This window comes from Pelophylax lessonae, assembly GCF_965119305.1.
Source record: "Pelophylax lessonae genome assembly, chromosome: 3".
Taxonomy (NCBI): domain Eukaryota; kingdom Metazoa; phylum Chordata; class Amphibia; order Anura; family Ranidae; genus Pelophylax; species Pelophylax lessonae.
In genome coordinates, this window is record NC_138770.1 from 314,830,939 (window position 1) to 314,851,817 (window position 20,879).

General features: G+C 48.3%; 1 protein-coding gene across 1 annotated transcript in view; it reads right to left on the reverse strand.

Moving 5' to 3' along the window:
* Positions 1-1,104: 1,104 nt before the first annotated feature.
* The window catches only part of ABCC5 (ATP binding cassette subfamily C member 5), a 273,035-nt gene continuing 253,260 nt past the window's right edge, over positions 1,105-20,879 (reverse strand). Inside the window, exon 30 of the mRNA XM_082249426.1 lies at positions 1,105-1,624. Coding sequence (XP_082105552.1) covers positions 1,523-1,624 — 102 coding nt within the window. The 3' untranslated portion in view covers positions 1,105-1,522. The remainder of the gene's footprint in view (positions 1,625-20,879) is intronic.

Here is a 20,879-nt window from a genome sequence, read left to right on the forward strand (position 1 = left end):
TAAACTCAACTCCATAAAAGCCTATGTGTTCATGTACACATAGCCTTTTAGCAGAGTTTAGAAGCTGCTGTGGTTATGGGAGCTTCAACCCCCCTCTCCTGAACGCAGAAAAATCACGTTCAGGATAGGAACGTTTTGACCGCCGGCCAAAGCTCCTCAACCAACTGTTGATATAGAATTATTAGAGCATCTTCTATGTAAAATAATGCCTTCTGTAACGTTAAAAAACCATACCCCGTGAAGAAACCATACCCTCGTTACTTCCTGTGTGAAACAGCTGAGCAGCGCAGCAGTGCGCATGCTCAGAGCCCCGGAGACGTAACTGAACAGCAAAGATGATCACAAGTGCGCATGCTCAGAGGGTAGGAAAAACTCACGGCACTGTGTGAAATGTCATACTTGCGGCGGTATAATTAAAACACTTCGGCTGCAACATTAAACATCTCCTCTCCTACCGCTGTGACTTCCCTGATCTCCCCTAATAAATATAAAAGCGGCGGCGGGTGTATGAGATGTAAGTGACTGCGATGTCGGCTCCGTGATCCTCTTTTATATTTATTAGGCGAGATGAGGGAAGTGACAGGGGAAGGAGCGGAGATTACTGATGTTGCAGAGGAGCTGTTTTAATGTAACGGCGGCAAATGTAAGTACCGTGAGAAATCCATACCCTCCGTAGCAGCACCGGAAGTGACGAGGGTATGGTTTTCTCACGGGTATGGTTTTTTCAGGGAACACCTTCCTCCAGCACCATTTGGCAAAATAGCTTAACCTTTAGTAATTTTTACCCACTTACTCATAATGGTGGATTTTCCCAGGAATGTTTCAGTAAAGAATATTAAAAAAATAAAAAAATCAATGTGCTCCAATTGTTAAAACAGAGGGAAAGGATGAAAAGGTTACGGATTAAACAAAAAGACCAAGAGGGATAACTGACAACTTAACAGTTATTTTGACCATTGATATTGACTAACATTTATGTAAAGGAAATCTTATTCATAACTCACATTGATCATTTTTTTTTTTTTAATCAAGAGTATAATGGATGTAAAACAGACAAATTTGACCAGAATAATGAAATAATGAACAAGCACACTTCAGTTTAGTTAACCCAGTGCTCATTTTAATATAAAATAAACCAGCTTACATCTTCACAGTAAATATAGGCTATATACAGATGCATGTAGAAAGCTCCATTCTAAGCCGGCTACATACAGAACTATGGTTGCCTGAACCATTTTTATTCTTTTCAGTGCATTTCTTAACGAAAACACATTTTGTAACCTTTTGTAATGGGAATAAATATAATAGAACATGAATATCTTCCAAACAGTTAAAAAACCTAAATCCTGAAATTGATTTGTGCTAAAAAATAAAAACTAGAACAGAAAGAAAAAAAGCAAAAATATTCTTGTCAGACATGGAAAAAAAAAAGGAGGAGGAGTGTGCCTGCCACAGGCAGGGAATGAGAAGCAGCGTACAGCCCCACTAGGTGAGGCAACTGAGACGCTAGTAATTTAGCCCTTTAACCCTTAATGGTAATCTTATTCTCGGCTGCAGCAAACAATGAGAAGAATCGAGTGTTCTCATTAGACAGCAAGGCAGATGGTGTGTCGAACTCCGTGACCTGCAACAACCAATTTCATTACATTAGAAAAACAGGCTTTATACCGTATTTTAAGTCATTAGTCAAATTCAAGATGAAGGCGGAATTAGCTATACTGAAGAAAAATAACTGTGCTTTATACCTTAAGGGCTCATTTACACTTGCTTCAAATAACACACACATATATATAAAACTCAAAAAGGAAGTGTAAATATGACCCTATAAACACACCTCCACACAATGTGTGTGGTTTCCTGTAACCAAAAAAAAAAGGTTGGTGTAAAAATAAAGAATCTGAACACTGGAACAGCAGTTTTCTATAGGGATGCATTGGAATCAATGGGGTAATAGTACAAAAAATACGATTTTTGTAAGATCTTACCGTAAAATCTTTTTCTCTGATGTCTGTCGACAGACGCAGTATCTCCATGAGCTGAGTGGGTTAATGCTCCTCCCATCAGTAGTAGTCTAGGCAGAAAAATTTGAATAGACATGCCCAGGGGGCAGTCCCTCTAGGCATAAACCCCCACTGCACAATCCAGCACATCAGTTTAGTTTACAAGCAGTGAAGACAAAAGAACCAACCGCAGCGTGTGCTGCATCCGTCGACGGACATCAGAGAAAAAGATTTTACGGTAAAATCGTATTTTCTCTATCGTCCATTGACAGATGCAGCCTCATCTCCATGAGCTCAGTGGGATATCCCAAAGCAGTGCAGGTATGAGGGGTGGGAAAAACACAAACCAGATAGTAAGGTCAACTCCAAAAGGCTAAACTTAGCTAACCGGGCAACGTGGAGCTCAACCAAACAGTAGCACACCCAGAAAAAAGACCCCGAAGAGAAGTACAAACAAACAGTCTCTTATGAAACAGCAGCCTGCAAAACCTTGCGGCCAAAAGGAGGCATCCAATGATGCCAACAAATCCACCTTGTAAAATTTGGTAAAAGGTCTGCACAGGCGACCATGTCACTGCATTACAAACTTGTACAACAGAGGCCTGATGGCGAAAAGCCCAAGTGGCACTCAGCGCTCTAGTAGAATGTGCCTTCACAGGGAAAGGAGGAACCTGACCCTTGATCCAATAAGCCTGAACAACCGTCTGCCTGATCCATCTCGAAATGGTCGCAGCAGACGCAGCCAAACCTTTGCGAGGACCGTCCGGAAGGACAGAATCAGACTTCCTGAAGGACTCCGTAACTGTCAGATAAACCCTTATAGACCGAACCACACCCAGAGAGTGCAAGGCAACTTCTTTGGGATGTTTAGGCTTAGGACATAAAGGTAACACAATGTCTCCATTCATTGTACCCATTTGTACAAATCCTTCCTTCCTTTGTAAAAGACACTATACACCTCTTACAGCTTCTGGAGGGCATGTCGATTCCTGCGGATGCCCTGCTGGTGGCCATCGATGTAGAAGCACTCTACAGCTCCATTCCCCACCAGCAGGGCATCCGCACGATCGCACATGCCCTTACACAATCCAATTTGGATCCCCCAGCTACACAGAAGTTCATTTTACAATCACTTGAATACATTCTCACCCGCAATGTATTCTCATTTGATGGTTCCCATTTCCTCCAGGTACAGGGCGTTGCGATGGGGACATGTTGTGCCCCATCGTACGCCAACCTGTACCTGGGGGAGTGGGAACGCTCTTTCCTTTTGGAGGAACAATATTCGGAGTATACCCAGCACATATTGGCTTGGCATAGGTACATCGACGATGTCCTCATCTTCTGGACAGGAAGTAAGAAATTACTTCTGGACTGTGTTCACTCTATGAACAAGAATAGTTTTAATCTTACCTTTACTCTAAACTATAATAGCGATTCTATTGATTTCCTTGACATTACAATTAACAAAAATCAACAAGGAAATATCACTACTACCCTATTCAGAAAACCCACAGTTGCCAACACGGTACTTTACGCCACAAGTGCACATCCAGCTCCATTAATAAGGTCCATTCCTTATGGGCAATACTTGCGCCTTAGGCGCAACTGTTCTGAGGACTCTACTTTCAAATTGGAAGCTGATAAACTTAGAACAAGACTGACCATTAGGGGCTATACACAAACTTGCCTTAAAAAGGCATACCGCAGGGCTAGATCCCAACAAAGACAAGATCTAATTTTCAAAAAATCAACTAAAACCATACGCAACAGTAATCAGATTCAGCATCAGGCACGCATTATAACACCGTATACGAAACATGATAGAGTCTATAATATTTTAAACAAATACTGGCACTTACTCACATGCGACCCACATCTTAACCCTTTCGTTACTGACAAACCTGCGATAACTTATCGCAAGGCTAGATCACTCAAGGATAAGTTAGTAAAAAGTGAATATACCGACGAATTTCGCCAAGATCCTTGCAAACGTTTAGGGACGTTTAAATGTGGGGGGTGCAATATATGTCAATACATCTGCACTGACCCCAACATACTCCTTCCAAATGGGTCACCCTACAGACCCCTACATTTCTCCAATTGCCAAACGATAGGAGTGGTTTATCTCCTCCTCTGCTGCTGTGGGTGCTTCTACGTCGGGAAGACAAAAAATGAATTTCATAAACGAGCTCAACGACATGTCATATGTATGCGTCAATGCAATCCTGATCTCCCCCTAGGGAGACAGGTCTTGAATACACATAGTGCTCTCTTTCCACGTTTCTCTTTTGTCAACCTTGACAGGGTGCACCCCAGCAGCAGAGGAGGTGATTGGGATAAAACCCTCTTACAAAGGGAATCCAGATGGATTCATAACCTTAGGGCTACTATCCCACCAGGACTCAATGACAGCATTAGCTTCAAGCCCTTCCTTGAGGGCTTTTCATCAGGTGGCTGGGAACCATGACGAAGTTCTCCAGCATTAAGTTCAGCGACAGAATGGGGCAGCATACCTAAATGGAGTACTTGCCTCACTTTAAAGTCACCCAGATATACACTTCCAAATTTTCCATAGGATATCCATTGAACTAACTACCCTATTTCAATACTCCCAATGGTAATTCCCAATATCTTGTTCAACTCACAGTATGTGAGATACAATACTCTTTCTTTCTCATTCCCATGAAGTACTTGTCCCAGCAGTTTAGTCTCCACAAATATTTGATGATACTCATCATTTGAGAGACAATTTGTGGCAGATAATACAATTAGCCGGTCCCCTGACAATCCTATGTGGTCTCATTCTGCCTGAGCTTTAAGATCTAAAATTTGGTTTATATGTGCATATTCGACGTCTGTTTAGATTTATTTTATTTTTATTTCCATTCTCCTTCATAAATAGCATCTCCTTTTCTTATTATGCACATCGTTTGCCATATCATCTATGTGTCATTGTTTATATGCCCAATTTTGCCTTGACTTGTGTCTTTTTGCTTTCTTTCCAATACAATGATCTATCATGTACTGTGTACAAATTGCCTTTTATATACAGAGTTTGTTTTCCCATGTAAACACAGAGTTTGTTTTGTTTCGATGTCCCCCCATCGCCCCGCCCCCTAGGTGTAGCCCTTCATTACTCACATAGTGACGCTCACCCAACCTCACTTCCCCCCTGGCGCACAAAGGGGCGGTATCCGCCCCACTACCGGTCACCTGATCCCGCCGTTGGGCGGGGGAATGGGTCCGGATGTTGTGCGCCGGCGTGCCCGGAACGCACGCCGCGGCCAACGTACTGTGGGCGGCGCTTCTGCGTTCCGGACACGGAGGACCTCTATTGGTCCACACAGGCACTGGGAGGAGCTGCGACGCAGGCCCCGGCGCATGCGCCGGCGTACTTAATGGCGTGTGGCGCTCTATTCAGAGCGCACCGCCATTATCCATCTGAACAGGGCTGCAAAGGTAGGTTTCTTCATTCCATTGGACACCCTAATTTATTCCTATACATCCATACTCGTTATGTATACTCTCCATCACCTGCTCCCATTATTTGGGGCTGATTGGGTGTATAACTGTACGACTATCTTTCTCACTGGGTGTCCTTCCATTACCATCTTTGTACCTGCACCAATATTCCTCCTTACCACTATATTTTCTTCTCTCTTCCTGGGTACGCATGGCTCTTATTTATCACAGGATCTATGCCGGGGAACGGCGTTCTTTCCTCCACTCCCCTTTCTTTCTTCTACTACCAAAACTACTTGCTTCTTGGTGTTTCAATACAAACTAACCTTCTTTACCCTCGACATGTTTTGTGTCTATAGGGACAAAGTGCTGGATACGCCCAGCACTATATTTATCTGGAGATATCTCTACTTAACTCCAACTCAACAGGTAGTTATCACCATCATTATAATCATATTATATACACCCTTTTCATCTCTCATCATATATCCCACCATGGGTACATTTTTTACATTTTGTTATTTCTTCTTTCCCCTTTTTTCTCTCTTTATCCATTTACCCCAGATGACCTGTGTTGTGGACCCCTATTTGGAGATCCTCGTGGGAATTTTGATTGGGGGGCCCATTTACTGTCACTTGTGAAGTTAATATTTATCCCTACTTTAACCTGGTTTATAACCAAGTAACTTCCCTTTTGAAGCCCTTACATATATACCATTCTAGGTCTATTTATATAGACCCAGCCAATTCGGCACCTATCACTTGCGGTGAAAGATACCTGAAGGTTTTTTCATAACCCGTTAAGATCCACTTACATGGTCTTCCGTCCTGGAATCTACAGAGGTTCTGCATATCTGGTATGTAGCTAGAGAGGTATTTTTGCTCTTCTCTACATCTAAATACAACAGACACTGTGTAAATCTGCTATATATAACATGTACTAACTATTCTATTGTAAAATATATTGAAAATCAAATATCATGTTTACCATGTCTACTATACTGACTGTTACCTTTCATGCTTCCAGTCTGAGCTCTGGTGTTTCCTGGACTATCGAGAAAGGCAATCTGACCGAAATGCGTCTAGTCCGGTCCAGACATCTCAGACTCTCTCTGTCCCGAGACGTATTTATGACCATGTTTTTATGATACATGTTTTTCATGTCCTTGTCAATTTGCTTTTTATATTCTATGTGAATTTTGTAATAAACTTATATACTTCATACTCAAGTCCTGGTTCTTGCCGTTCAAAGTCCCACTCCTCAGGGGTTCTTGTTTTTCAATATATTCATTAGGGATGTTGGCAAGATCCCAGGTTAAAACACAGACTCCGAATAAATCTTTACCAAATAAGGCCAGGACAAGACCGCCAACTCAGACTCTGCGGGCATTAGTGATAGCCACTAGGAAGGCAACCATCTGCGACAAAGAAAGCAGAGAAATCTCCCTAATATTCTCAAAAGGAGGCTTTTGAAGAACAGACAAAACCAGATTAGGATCCCAAGGAGGCAATGGGGATCTCCTCGGAGGGGCCAGATGACGCACCCCCTGAATGAACGTGTGAATCAAAATATGAGTAGCCAACGGACGTTGGAAGTAAATAGCCAAGGCCGACACAGGGCCCTTGATAGTATCCAACTGCAAGCGCTGCTCAACCCCTTTTTGCAAAAAGGCTAGAACCTTAGCTATCAAAAAAGAGCGAGGGTGCAACTGCAGCAATTCACACCATGAAATGTATGATTTTCACGTACGATGACAGATCTTCCTAGAAGTCGATTTCCTGGCCTTCAAAAGGGTAGGAATCACAGAATAAGAGAGACCTCTATCCCTCAACACCTTGCTTTCAACAGCCAAGCTGTTGAAGCCAGCGACCGTAAGGCAGGACGGAAGCTCGGTCCTTGAGATTGAAGATCTTCTCACAGAGGAAGACACCATGGAGGATCCACTACCATTTTTGCCAGTTCTGTATACCAAGACTGCCGAGGCCAGTCTGGAGCTACCAGAATGCCTTCCATCGCCACCCGGCAAAGAAACCTCGGCAGGAGAACGAGCAGGAGGGAAGGCATATAACAGGCGAGATAAAAGGCAGAGACCCTGGCCACCAGGGGAGCCGCATCACACAGGAACACCAGAGCCTGAATCAACTGGTCCAACAGTTCCGGAGGAACAGTCTCAGGGTCCAAAGGCTCCTGCAACCCCCTAATCCATTCCGTCACCGTCTAAAACCAACAGACACAAAAACCGGCTTCTAAATGGAACCCAGCAGCACATGAAGATGGCGGGAAAGAGATTCCACCCGCCTGTCCACTGGATCTGTAAAAACTGAGGAATCCTCCACAGGCACAAGGGTAGATTTGTTCAATCTGGAAACAGGATGGTCTACTTTAGGTGGCACTGTCCAACGGTTGGAGACCTTTTCAGCAAAAGGATACTGGCATTTAAAGTGTTTAGGCACCACTAACACGTGCTTAACATGCCGCCATTGGTCATTCACAAAACCGTGAAAGGTGTCGGGACAAGGGAAAACCTTGCCAGATTTCTGAGACTTTTGGGAGCCAAAAGCCAACCGCGTCCCTGCCGGCGTGGGCTCATCAGCCAATTTTAAAGTATCCCGCACTGAAATAATCAGGGCTTCCACTATGGCGCATTCCCGCGCTGCAGCTGAAGACAGGTCCTCTTCAACATCTGACTGTGAGGACAGCGACCCCTCAGGTAGGGGGGTGTCCGAGGCAACCCCATCAGCCTCTGAATCGGAGGACACCTCCATAGAAGAAGGCAGTTGCCGTTTTCGGCTATCAACCTTTTTCATGACTATATCAACGTTTGTCGCCAGGCTTTCCAGGGCAGCTGAAATTGAGGCCAGCGACTGCGATCTGGACTGCCTGGAAGTCGCACAGAGTGGGTCTGAGGGTAATTTTCCAGTTTGGGACTCCATAGTGCAAATCGCAAAAAACGAGTACTGTTGCTTTTAAGAGCGCAGATTGCGGTATCTACCACCGATCGCAGCGGTCTGCAGGGAACCCCTTTAATCCAAACTGATAGCAGAAAGTTTAAGGATATGCCCGCAGAGACTCCCAATACATTACCACCTCAGACACACTCCTAAATCTACCACAGTATAGAGAAAAGCATGAAGTGATGTCGCCTGATAGGGAAACACTGTGGAGTATAGCACCAGGGCTACACAAAAATGGACGCCCATAGAAAACAATAGGAAGCTGCAGGGAAAATGGCTGCCCCATAAAAGTTTATGGGGAAAAAATGTCATTGCCCACAACTAAGATGCGGCTAGGGATCGACACATGAAGGCCTCAGGAACCACAACAGGGACCAGCAAGCCCAAGGTACCACGTCACCCCCCCCCCCCCATAGTGCCAGAGCACACCAGACATACAGCCCCCGCAGGGACAGAGAGAGGGAAGGACACACAGACCAGGTACTGGGCAGACCAGGGGGATCTCTTGGGAGGCACAAATCCCATTATTCCCAGGGGAGGGCCCACATTTCCCCCCCCCCCCCAAGGCCAGCAGGGGCAAGGGGGGCACATTTACTCACCATACCATGGACCGGGTGGGCTCCACTACGGGCAGACTGCCTCCCACCGGAAGTGGGGGTGCTGCCAGCCAACTGGTACACTGCGACTCAGGGCGTTGTAGGCCGATGCATCCCGGCGAGGCATCCGCTCCCAGGCTCGTCCCCCTCCGGACTAGGGGGCACCGTCATGGCTAGGCCTAGGTTGGAACTATAACCTGCTTATGCTCAAAGGCCAGACTGAGGGGACCATAAGGATCTAGATTATCCAGTGCGAAGCCCCAGCCGGCATCGTTGCCTGTAGATTGCCAGGAAAATTCTTCTCTGAACACTAGCTAGCAAGTGAGTAAAGAGAAATAAAAGAAAATATTCTGAAAAGAATAAAAAAAAAAAAAACTGAGACCGGAGTCCCAGCAGGAAACCTAGGCCTACTCCTTCTCTAGGCAGAAAACAAACTGATGTGCTGGATTGTGCAGTGGAGGTTTATGCCTAGAGGGACAGCCCCCTGGGTGTGTATATTAAAATTTTCCTGCCTAGACTACTGCTGATGGGAGGAGCATAAACCCACTCAGCTCATGGAGATGAGGCTGCGTCTGTCGACGGACAATAGAGAAATAGAATTTGTGAATGGTTTCATATTTTTCAATAAATGCTAAAATTTCATTTTCCTACATCCATCACCACAAAAAAAGGAAAAAACTTTATCACCCACACAAGTCTGGACTTTGTGCCGTCCAAAATGTCTTTGAAGAAAGCCATTTGATAATGGGTTCTCAAAATTAGTTCATACTTGAACTCGTGGAATTTGCCGCATCAAATAATTTCTTTCACTTCAGTGCCGGATATTAGCAGCAAAGCAAAGGGACCTCAATGGGGGCACCCTCCTGTGCATGCCTCCACATTGGTTACTGGGAGGAACAATTGTATACAACACATCAATGTTTCTTGGGCAGGTTTCCCTCTGGCTAAGGTACATTAAAAAATGCCCTAATGGTGTGGAAAGGGCGGCATTCCTGAAATGGAGAAATTCATACATCATCTTAACGACAATGACCTGAACATCAAATTGATGTATACATTCGATTTACATCAAATCACTTTCTTGGACCTTAAAATCAGCAAAAAGGAGGGAATTCGCTCTACTAACACCTAACGTAAACCTACAACAGCAAATACGCTGCTTAGAGCTGATAGCTTTCACCCACACCTTCTAAAAAACAGGATACCCATTGAGCAATTTTTGGGATGCGGACGTAACTGCTCGGACATCACTGACTTTAGGAGGGAAGGGAACTCTATAGTAAATAAATAAAAAAACGAGGATATTCGCATTCCCAAATACGTCGGACGACAAGAAGAGTGAATGAGACTGAAAGGGAGGCCTTGCTTCTCGCCCAGGATGGTGATGATAAAATCCAGAATAATGAGGATATAAGATCTGAAGTTCAGACTGTTAGACCTATTACTAAATATGGCTTACAGTGGGAGGAGACAAAGAATTTTAGGTAAGCATTGGTGCGTCCTTATTAAAAGCCCTAGGATTACACAAATTGTAGGGACAGGTCCATAAATAGTGGCAAGGAGAGCTCCCCATCTTGGGGATTTCTTAATTCATTCTGAGTTTATTAAAAGATCATGACTGGTTGTCCTCCTTTCCAGGTACTATGGTTGTTTCCCTTCAGGAGATTTCAAGTACGCTCTCATGTTGAACAGACTGACACCTTCTCTGACTCTGAGAATAAAAGAACCTATAAAACAAACAGCCTGATAAACTGTTCAAGTACATGTGTTCTGTATAGGATTACATGTCCTTGTAATAAAAAAACATGTGGGTAAAACAAAAAGGCAGTTAAAGAAGTTGTAAAGGCAGGATTTTTTTTTTTTATCCTAATGCATTCTATGCATTAAGATATGCATAGAATGCATTCTATGCAAACGTATATTCTAATTATACAATCGGGCATTCTATGCTGATTTCATGGATGGAGGATACACTCCATTGTTGGACTCCAATTGATACAGCTAATACCAGTGACATAAAGCTTGCCATTTTTGCAGCAATTCTCACAATTTTAGACCAAGCCTTGGTCAGACACATCTGACTTACATGAACATTGCTCCAATTGGGCCTACACTTGTGTGCACCTGGGAGGCACCATACAAGGGTGTGTCTGAAAAACATTTCAGACCCACTGTACCGTGTCTGTGGCCCGATTCGGACATCTTGAGGGAAGGTTTAGTTTAGGTGTGGGTGACAACGTTGTCCCTTTCTATGTGGTGATGGATGTAGGAAAAATAGAATTTTTGTAAGAAGTTACCGTAAAATTATTTTCTCTGAGTCCTCTGATAGTCGCCGCCCGATGGTATTAGCCTTCACTAACGGGTAATGGCGCACTCTGCAGGAGCAGGCTAGGCAGATAATTGATCAGGTTAATACAAAAAAAAACTTTTCTACCTCAGCACGCCACGAGGGGGCCCATCCCTCAGCCATTACCAGAACCCAATCTGATATTACTTCAGTTTGTAGCCAGCAGTACCGGAAGGCAACTGTCGGCGACTGTCAGTGGACTCAGGGAAAATAATTTTACAGTAGGTTCTTAAAAAATTCTATTTTCTCTTACGTCCTCTGACAGTTGCCGCCCGATGGTATTAGCCTTCACTAATGGGAAGTCCCAAAGCAGTGCAGGTATGAGGGGTGGGAAAGCAATGCAACCAATTTAGTAGGGAACGCAAATAACCGGGCTAGTAACAACCTGAGCCCACATGGAAAAAACTGGAACAAAACCAGAACAAACACCCCATAAGGAGGGACAGAAAAATAATGTCCCCTTAAACAACTGCCGCACTCAAAACTTTGCGGCCAAAGAAAGCATCTGAAGATGCCAAAACGTCAAGTGTGTAAAACTTACTGAAAGTGTGCACGGACGACCAGGTTGCTGCCTTGCACACACGAGCCACAGACGCCTGATGGGGAAAAGCCCAAGAAGCACTAATGGCTCGAGTAGAAAGAGCCTTTACCTGGAAAGGAGGAACCTGACCCGTGATGGAATAGGATTGAACAATCGTCTGTCTGATCCATTTAGAAGTGGTTGCCGCAGAGGCGGCCGGATCCCTTCAGAGGTCCCTCAGGAAGAACAAATAGAGAATCAGACTGCTGAATCGACTCCGTGGCGGACAGGTAGACCTTGACCGCCCGGACCACATCCAGAGAATGCAAGGCAAACGCCTTAGGATGCTCAGGTTGTGTACACAGCAAAGGCAACACAATATCCTCATTAAGGTGGAATGAAGAAACCACCTAGGGAAGAAAAGATTGACTCGGTCGCAGAACCACCTTATCTCTATTAAGTACCAGATAAGGAGAACGGCAGGACAAGGCCGCCAATTCAGACACTCTGTGAGCCAATGTGATGGCCACCAGAAAAGCAACTTTCCGTGACAACATAGACCGAGAATCTCCCTGATGTTCTCGAAGAGAGGTTTATGGTAACACTGACAAAAACCAAATTCAGGTCCCATGGAAGCAAGAGAGCTCCCCTCAGGGTGAGCCAAATGGCGCACCTCTTGAATGAAGGTGCGGACCAAAGAAAGCGACGCCAAAGGTCATTGAAACAAGACGGCCAAGGCCGACAACTGACCCTTGACCTTAGGCAGCACCAGATGCTGAACCACGCCCTTCTGCAGGAAGGCTAAGACCTTCGCAACCTAGAAGGAACGAGGGTGAAAACCATGCACTTCGCACCAAGCGATATACGCTTTCCAGGTGCAGTGAAAAAAACGTCCTTGAAGTGGCTTTGCGAGCCTTTTACAGGGTAAGGATGACCGCCTGAAGACGACCTCTATCCCTCAGGACCTGGCTTTCAACAGCCAAGCCGACAAAGCCAGAAACTGTAAAGCAGAATGGAAGATCGGTCCTTGAGACAGAAGATCGTCTCGCAGCGGAAGCAGCCAGCGAGGTTCGACGACCATCTGAACGACGTCCGCGTACCAGGACCATCGAAAGCCCGTCCGGGGCCACCAGAATGACTGACATCCGTTCCGACGCCAACCTGTGGAGGAACCTGGATAACAGTTGAATCAGAGGAAAGGCATACAGTAGGCGATAGCGGTGTCAAGGCACCACCAACGCGTCCACGGCGTCTGCCAGAGGATCGCGAGCCCTGGCCACGAATCTTACCATCACTTTGTGGAGATGGGACGCGAACAAACCCACGCGCGGGGTCCCCTACCAGGCGCACAGGAGGTGAAACACCTCCGGATGCAGGGACCATTCCCCTCGGTCCAAAGTCTGGCGACGTAGATAGTCCGCCTGCCAGAGTTCCACACCCGGAATGAGAATGGCCGAGAACGTAGGTACCTGCGATCCGGCCCAGGACAGAATCTCGGCCACTTCCTTGGCCGCCCGGGCACTCCTCGTGCCCCCTTGGTGATTGATATAAGCCACAACTGTGGTATTGTTTGTACCGCACCGGACACCCCTGAAGCTGAGGTGACCCCCGGCACAGACAAAGCTTGATCTCTCGGAGCTCCAAGAAGTTGATCGGTAGCGAAGTCTCCCCCGCACCACGTCCCCTGGGCGCAAAGCGTGCCCAGAACTCCTCCCCAGCCCGACTGGCTAGCATCAGAGGTGACAATCGTCCATAATAGAGGTCGGAAGGACTGACCCTGTGTCAAGGACTGCGGCCGGAACCACCACAGGAGATCCGACCGCACCGGATGACTCAAGGAAATACTCCTTTCCAAGGACTGAGGTGTCCTGTCCCACCTGTCCAGGATCTCCGCTTGCAGAGACCTGGTGTGAAATTGAGCAAACGGAACTGCTTCTAAGGCCGAGACCATCAGGCCCAGAACACGCATGCAGGACCGCGAAGAGGAGAGATAGTCGTGCTCGAGAGCTCTGATCTCCTCCCGCAGAGTCCCGAGGTTATCCTCCGGAAGGAAGACCCGAGATTGAGCAGAGTCCAGGACCATCCCTAGGTACTGAAGAGGAGTAGAGGGAGTCCGTGCCGACTTCTGAAAATTGACTGTTCACCCGAACTCCTGGAGTGTCTAAACCGTAACAGCCAGATCTTTCGCCAAGGGTACACATGAGTTCGACCTTAACAAGAGGTTGTCCAGGTACCGAAGACCCCAATGCCCCGTAAACGCAGTAAAGCTAGAACCGGAGCTAATACCTTGGTGAAAAACCCTGGGAGCCGAAGCGAAACTGAAAAGCAACGCCACTAACTGATGATGTTCCCCAGCCACTGCTAAGCGGAGAGATCTCGGATGACCCTCGAAAACAGGGATATGGAGATACGCATCCTGCAAGGCGATGGATGCCAGTAAGTCCCCAGGCCTCAATGAGGCCATCACTAAATCGGATGGATCCCATCCTGAACTACCCGCACAAAGCGGTTCAGGGACTACAAGTCCAGAATCGGACGCACCATGCCCACTTTTCTGGGCACCATGAAAAGGTTTGAGTAAAAACCACAAAACCTTTCCCAGAAAGGAACGGGTACAATGACTCCATGTGCAAGCAAATCGTGCACAGCCCCCATGAGATCTCAGACGATCAGGGGACAGCTGGAGAATGGACGGGAGGAACCTGTCTGCGGGGCGAGATCGAAACACGATCTAGTACCCTGAACGAATCAGTTTGTGAACCCACCTGTCCTGAATGTTGGACAACCAGGGTTCCTGAAAGGAAAGCAGACGTCCTCCCACCCCGACAACAGGGAGGGCTTCCCTTTAGGGAGAGGTGGACTGGGCCGCCAAACCAGACTGACCGGCGTTTGGCTTACCCGACCACGGCTCCTTGTGGCCACCAAGAAGTCGGAAGGGTTTACCCTTCACCTGCTTCCCAAAGGCAATTATGTTGAGTCTTGAAGGAGGACCCCCTCCGCGTGCGGGGGGGCTCTCCCTTGGTGACCTGGGGCAGACGAGTACTCTTACCTCCCGTGAGCCCCTCAATCAACTCATCTAGAGTTACCCCAAAAAGACGACCCCCTTCATAGGGGACCTCAGACACCGTCTTTTTGGACGTGTGGTCAACCGACCAGCGCTTTAACCAGGTAATGCTGTGGATTGCAATCCCCACCGCTGACAACCGGGCGACCAACGGAGCCACGCCCAAGGCCGCGTCGCCCAGGAACATCGCAGTGTGTATGAGCTGATCCTGCTGTGAAGCCCCTTGCACCATGTCATGAGCACCTGAGAGGCCATCACTGAGGCAAAACACAGGTTTCAACAGGGAACCCGCAACTAGATAAATGTGGCAGGCAAGCGATTCCACACGCCTATCAGCCGGATCCCTGAATACCAGGAATCCTCTACTGGCAGCAAGGAGGACCTATTCAGCCTAGACAGTGTGATCCACTGCTTTGGGACACCGACCAACGTTTGTCTACAGCCTAAAAAAAACGGAGAGCGGGTGGGAAAACGCTCAGGCACCACCAACATGCGCTAAATGCACCGCCACTGGCCATTCACAATCTCGTGAAAATCCACCGGGCAGGAAAAAAGCCTGACCCGACTGTCTGGGGTTTGCGGAACCCGAGCAAAACAGATGGCTCACTTGACTGAGCTGGCTCATCGTTAAGATAGTTTGTTATGACGCCCATGAGCGTTCCCGCGTTACTGAGGAGGAAGATTCCCCCTACTCCTCTCTCTCAACGTGGAGGAAGGGGACTCCTCAGGGGGACCATCGTCCATGGCAACCAATTCGGGCTCAGCGTCAGAGGACTGGGAAGGCGCGTGCAGACATCAACAGATTCACCTGGGACGCCAAAGTCGCCAGAGCAGCAGATATGGGGGCCAGGGGAGAGGATTCAGGTGTACCCGAAGTCCCCACCAGGTCTGCAGGGGATTTATCACAGCAGTCCATTTTAGCCTTAAATGACAAAAGGGACGCCGGCCCTTTAAATCAGCGGTTCCTGCTGACCCCCCCCCATGATCTGCATGTTGGTTGAAAAATGACCGAAGCATTAGCAAAAATCCCCAGCCTGTCGGCACATTTTACACATGAGAAAAATGGAGGAGGAAGTGACCTCACATCGCTAGATGCCAGCCCTCGAGCCCAGAGAAAAAGGTGCCTATTGAAAGTCAATGACAAAAGTCACAGGGAAAATGGCCGCTTGCCCTTACTAGGCATGTTGCCCACATCCAAGATGGCGCCCGACCGGGAGCCTGAGCAGAATTCTCACATGGCTGCTGTTTTACACAAAGCTTAGAATCTGCATACCACTAAAGTGGCGGCCGATCCAAACTGCTGCAAAATAAATGGATCTAATAAATGGATAATAAGGATCTATATTACCCAGTCCGAGGCCCAGCTCTGCAGTCACTTGTAGTCCTCCAGGAAAGGAATCCCTGACTAACTAGTGATAGTGAGAAAAAAAAAATGGATTTTTGACTTACCGTAAAATCCTTTTCTCTTAAGTTCATTGACGGACGCAGTTCTCTCTGATTTATATCAGTAGGGTTATACTGCCCCCTACAGGAGTAAGACACTAGGCAGAAAAAAATTCTGGCTACGCCTATGGGCAATCCTGGAGGGTACACCCTCTCTCTTCCTGCATAGGATGTCAGTTTTGTATCAAAGCAGTGTCAGAAAGTAACACCAACCCAACTCAAAATAGAGGGGCGGGTACTGCGTCCGTCAATGAACTAGAGAAAAGGATTTTACAGTAAGTCAAAAAATCAGTTTTCTCTTTTGTTCATTGACGGACGCAGTTCTCTCTGATTCATATCAGTAGGGACGTCCCAAAGCAGTGTCATAAAATAAGGGGTGGGAACAGCAGAAAAGAACAAGTCCCCAAGGCCAAAAACAGCCAACCAGGCAACATAGGACTCATCAGAACAAAAGATGAGGCCCACCTGAAAACAAATAGTAAACACTCTCAAGGAAGGCCAAAAGCCCTCCAAATAGCAGCCAGCAAAAAAACTTGAGGCCGAAAAAAGGCATCTGCAGATGCTAGCACATCTGCCTCATAAAATGTCTTACAACCTGAAGCACAGATGCCTGTATGGCAAAAAGCCCAGGAAACACTAGGCGCCCAAGTAGAAAGCGCCGAAACAGAGAAAGGTAGGACCTGACCCATAAATAAAGAAGCCTGCACCACGACTGTCCGATTCTCACCTGGAAATAGTCGCAACAGGCAGCCCTGTCTCCTTGGGCCATCCGTGAGCACAGAGAGCGAAACTGACTACAGGAAGACTCAGTAGTCGCCAAGTACCCCTCGAGTGCCGAACTCCATCCAGAGTATGCAGCGTACATTCTGTAGGATGAGGGGGGTCAGGACACAAGATGGCAACACAATGGCCCCGTGCAAGTGAACACTAGAAACCACCTTCGGAGGGAAGGACGGATCCGGCGAAGTACCACCTGGCCCCATTAACCAACAGATAGGGAGAATGACAGGACAATGTCGCCAGTGCTGACACCCCGTGTGCAGAGTGACAGCAACCAAGGACACCTTCTACAATAAGGTAAGCAGGGGATACCCACGATACTCGCAAAGGAGGGTCTGGAAGAACCGACTGCACCAACCAAGGTCCCCAGTTGGCGACGGAGGTCGCACCGGAAGAACCAAGTGTCGCACCCCCTGGAAAAAGTTACTCACCAGGGAACGGGCGGCCAACGGCCTGTGGAATAAAAATGATTAAAAGCCGAAATCTGACCCTTGACAGTACTCAAGGCCAACTTTTGATTAATCCCCCCGTTAAAGGAAGCCAAGATCCGGCCACTGAGGGGGAGCCCCAGAAGACTCACACGCTTCCCACGCTTTACGCAGGGTGGGAATCACCGAAGCAGACAACCCCCCGTCCTTTGACACCTGGCTTACAACAGCCAAACCCGCAAGCCGTCGAACGTAAAGCCGGATGGGAGATCGGCCCCGGAGAGAAGAAAACCCAAGGAGCGTCAGCCACAAGAATGAACGAAATCCTGCCGCCTCGATCCTGCGAAGGATTCTTGGTAGCAACAGGAGAGGAGGAAAGGCAGACAGCAGCTGACACTGACCTCGGACCATCCGCGAGCACTCTCGCACGACCTTGCCAGCGTCACCCTTGCACAGGTGACCACGCCAAACATCTCAGCATTGAACATGTTGAAACTAGCGAATGTTCTTGCCCATGACAGAACCCATGAGGCCACCATTGCACCTGCCAGAGGGTCCCGGGAGCGAGCCACGACCTCTGCACTATACTGTAGATGCGATGCCAACAGGCCCGCGTCCGGATTGCCCAAAATGAAGGCACACCTGCTGGAACGACTCCGGATGAAGGGACCATTGCCCTGCATCCAGGGCCAGTTGACTGAGGCAAACCGCCTACCAATTGTGTTGTTTCCCCCCTGAAAAGGGAACAGCGGATAGAGCCGCAACAAGGCGCTCTGCCCAACGAAGAAACATCACTTCCAAGGCAGCAAGGACACTTATGGTGAACCCATGGTGAATGACACAAGCCACGGTCGCGGCGTAGTCCATTGAAAGTGCACCGGACAGCTGCAGGTGCCCGATCCAGTGAACTAGACAAAGCTAGAATGCTCTCAGCCCTAGGACAATAAGCGGTAACCTGGATCCTCCAGGGACCATACTCCCGAAGCAGAAAACCTGCCGAGGACTCCTCCCCACCCGGACAAGCTTGCATCCGTGGTGACAATTGTCCAGTAGACGGGGAGGAAGGATTCCAGAGCAAGACTCCCCGGGCACCCGGCCCAGCCGGATCCGCAAGTCCAGAGAGTTTGGATTCCAGTCGCCTTCGAGAAGGAGCGTCTCCTGGAGGATCCCCAGAGGGATTGAGCGAAAGGGACCGTCTTGAAAAACAACACCATCAGTCCCAGAAATCGCATGCAGGTCCAAAAAGAGAAGACCATGTGCGGAACAGCAACAGTCGACCGCAGTCTAAAGGCCCGTACACACGTACCGATCGTCGGCATACAAACGTCGGCGGACGAAAGATCTGCCGATTGTATGCGTGTTAGTATGGTGCCTCCGACAGATGTCTGCGCACAATCCGCGGACAAAAGTCTTTCTTGCAAACATGAAAATTTTTGTCTGCGGACACCAGAACGGACGATTGTTCGCCTGTCAGTACAGAATTCGGCCGACAGACCGCAGATTTGCAAGACTGGGCATGCTCAGAAAATAAAAAACACAGGGAAAGTTAACCATTACATGACATCACTTCTGCAGTCAGCTGAAGTCTGCAGACAAAATTCTTGTGCTGTCCTTGTGCTGTCTTTGCACTTTTCAACAGACACCGACATCCCGGGGAGAAAAGAGGAACATTTGTATGACGACGATCTGCGTGTGTGTACGGGGCTTAAAGTGCCAAGAGTTTTGACCCCGGAGGGAGAAACACCCCGACCGAGGACAAGCCCAAAATCTGACCCAGAAAATCCAGTCTCATGGAAAGGACAAGGGATGATTTCTGAAGGTTCAGAATCCACCTGAACTCCACCAGAGTTCCCACGGTGACAACCAACTTCGTTGTCAGCACCGTAGGGGACTCCAAACAGGAAAATAGGGCCGATACGCCCGCTGCCGCAAAAGCGCCAGGACCGGAGCCAACACCGGCGTGAAGACCCTAGCAGCATAAGCGAGACCAAAGTAACGCCACAAACCAAGAGATCCTTCCCCACTGCAAAAAACAGAGAACCCGTAGCTGTCCAGAACATAACAGGACATGAAGGTAGGCAGCTTGAGGTCTATTGAGGCCAGGAAGCCCCCTTATGTAGAGAAGCCACCACCGTGCGAATACCAACTTAAATTTGTGATCTGCACGGAACCAACAAAAGACCAGTAGGTCCAGTTTGTTGAACCAGAGCCTGAACTGCCCCACAGAGCGTAAGCGATCCGGAGACAACCACACATTGGAAGGGAAAAAACCTTACCGTAAATAACCGGATCGAAACTCGATCTTGCAACTGGACCGCATGACCTCCTGAACCCAGCCAGCCTGGGATCCGGGCCAGCCGCAGGTCCTCGACCCCCTAGATGGGAGAGGAAGCACCTTCAGGCCACGTAGGCTTCGTCAGCAGGTCTGGAAAAAAAACAAACCCATGTACACCAGACCAGGGTCGTCTGGAACCCACTTGGAAGTCTGGAAGGACTTCGCCACATCGACTGTCCCCGAGGGACGAAGAAACTGTTTGCGAGCCGAAAGGGAGGAACCCCGACTGCGACGAAGGCCCTCACCCCTGACAGCCTGTGTCATCCAGGGCAGCGCCAAACAGGCGATACCCCTGAAAAGGGAGATCCATTAAGACCTTCTTAGAAGTTTGATCCGCAGACCAACACTCCGCTCAAGTAGACTCCGGTCAACCACCACCAAAAACGACAAGGTGTTATACAAGGGAGCCTCGACCAGCGCGGCATCGCAAACAAAATGCAACCCCTGCGCCAGCTGGTCCAACAGCTCCCCCAGAGCAAGAGGGACATGCCCCACACCAAATTGCGGTGTTGGGACTCCGCCCATCAGGCAGAGTCTGCAAGGCAAAGGGCAAACATGAACACTGTTCCCAGTGCAGCTACGCCAGGGAGCACAGAGTGCAGGCCACAGCCCGCGTCATCTTATCCCCTAAATCCTTAAATGACGGGGATTTCTCCACCGGAACAACGGTAGTCCCATTCAGCTAGAGACCGTACGTCCACCAAAGGCGGAAACAGTCCTCTGTACCAGAGACTCCCCCAAAAGGGCAACGGCTAACGGCCGCTTAGACTCCCCAGGGGAACGTCTCAGACGGTTCCATTCCTACATGAGCAGCCAGCAAAATAAGCAGCTCCGGGTGGTGTGAGTGCCAGATGCCACCTGCGCCCCAGCCGCCGCTGCGACCCCCAAATTGCAGGGTGCCACGCACCGAAAACAGCCAGTGCGTCCATTAGCGCCTGTCGCGGCA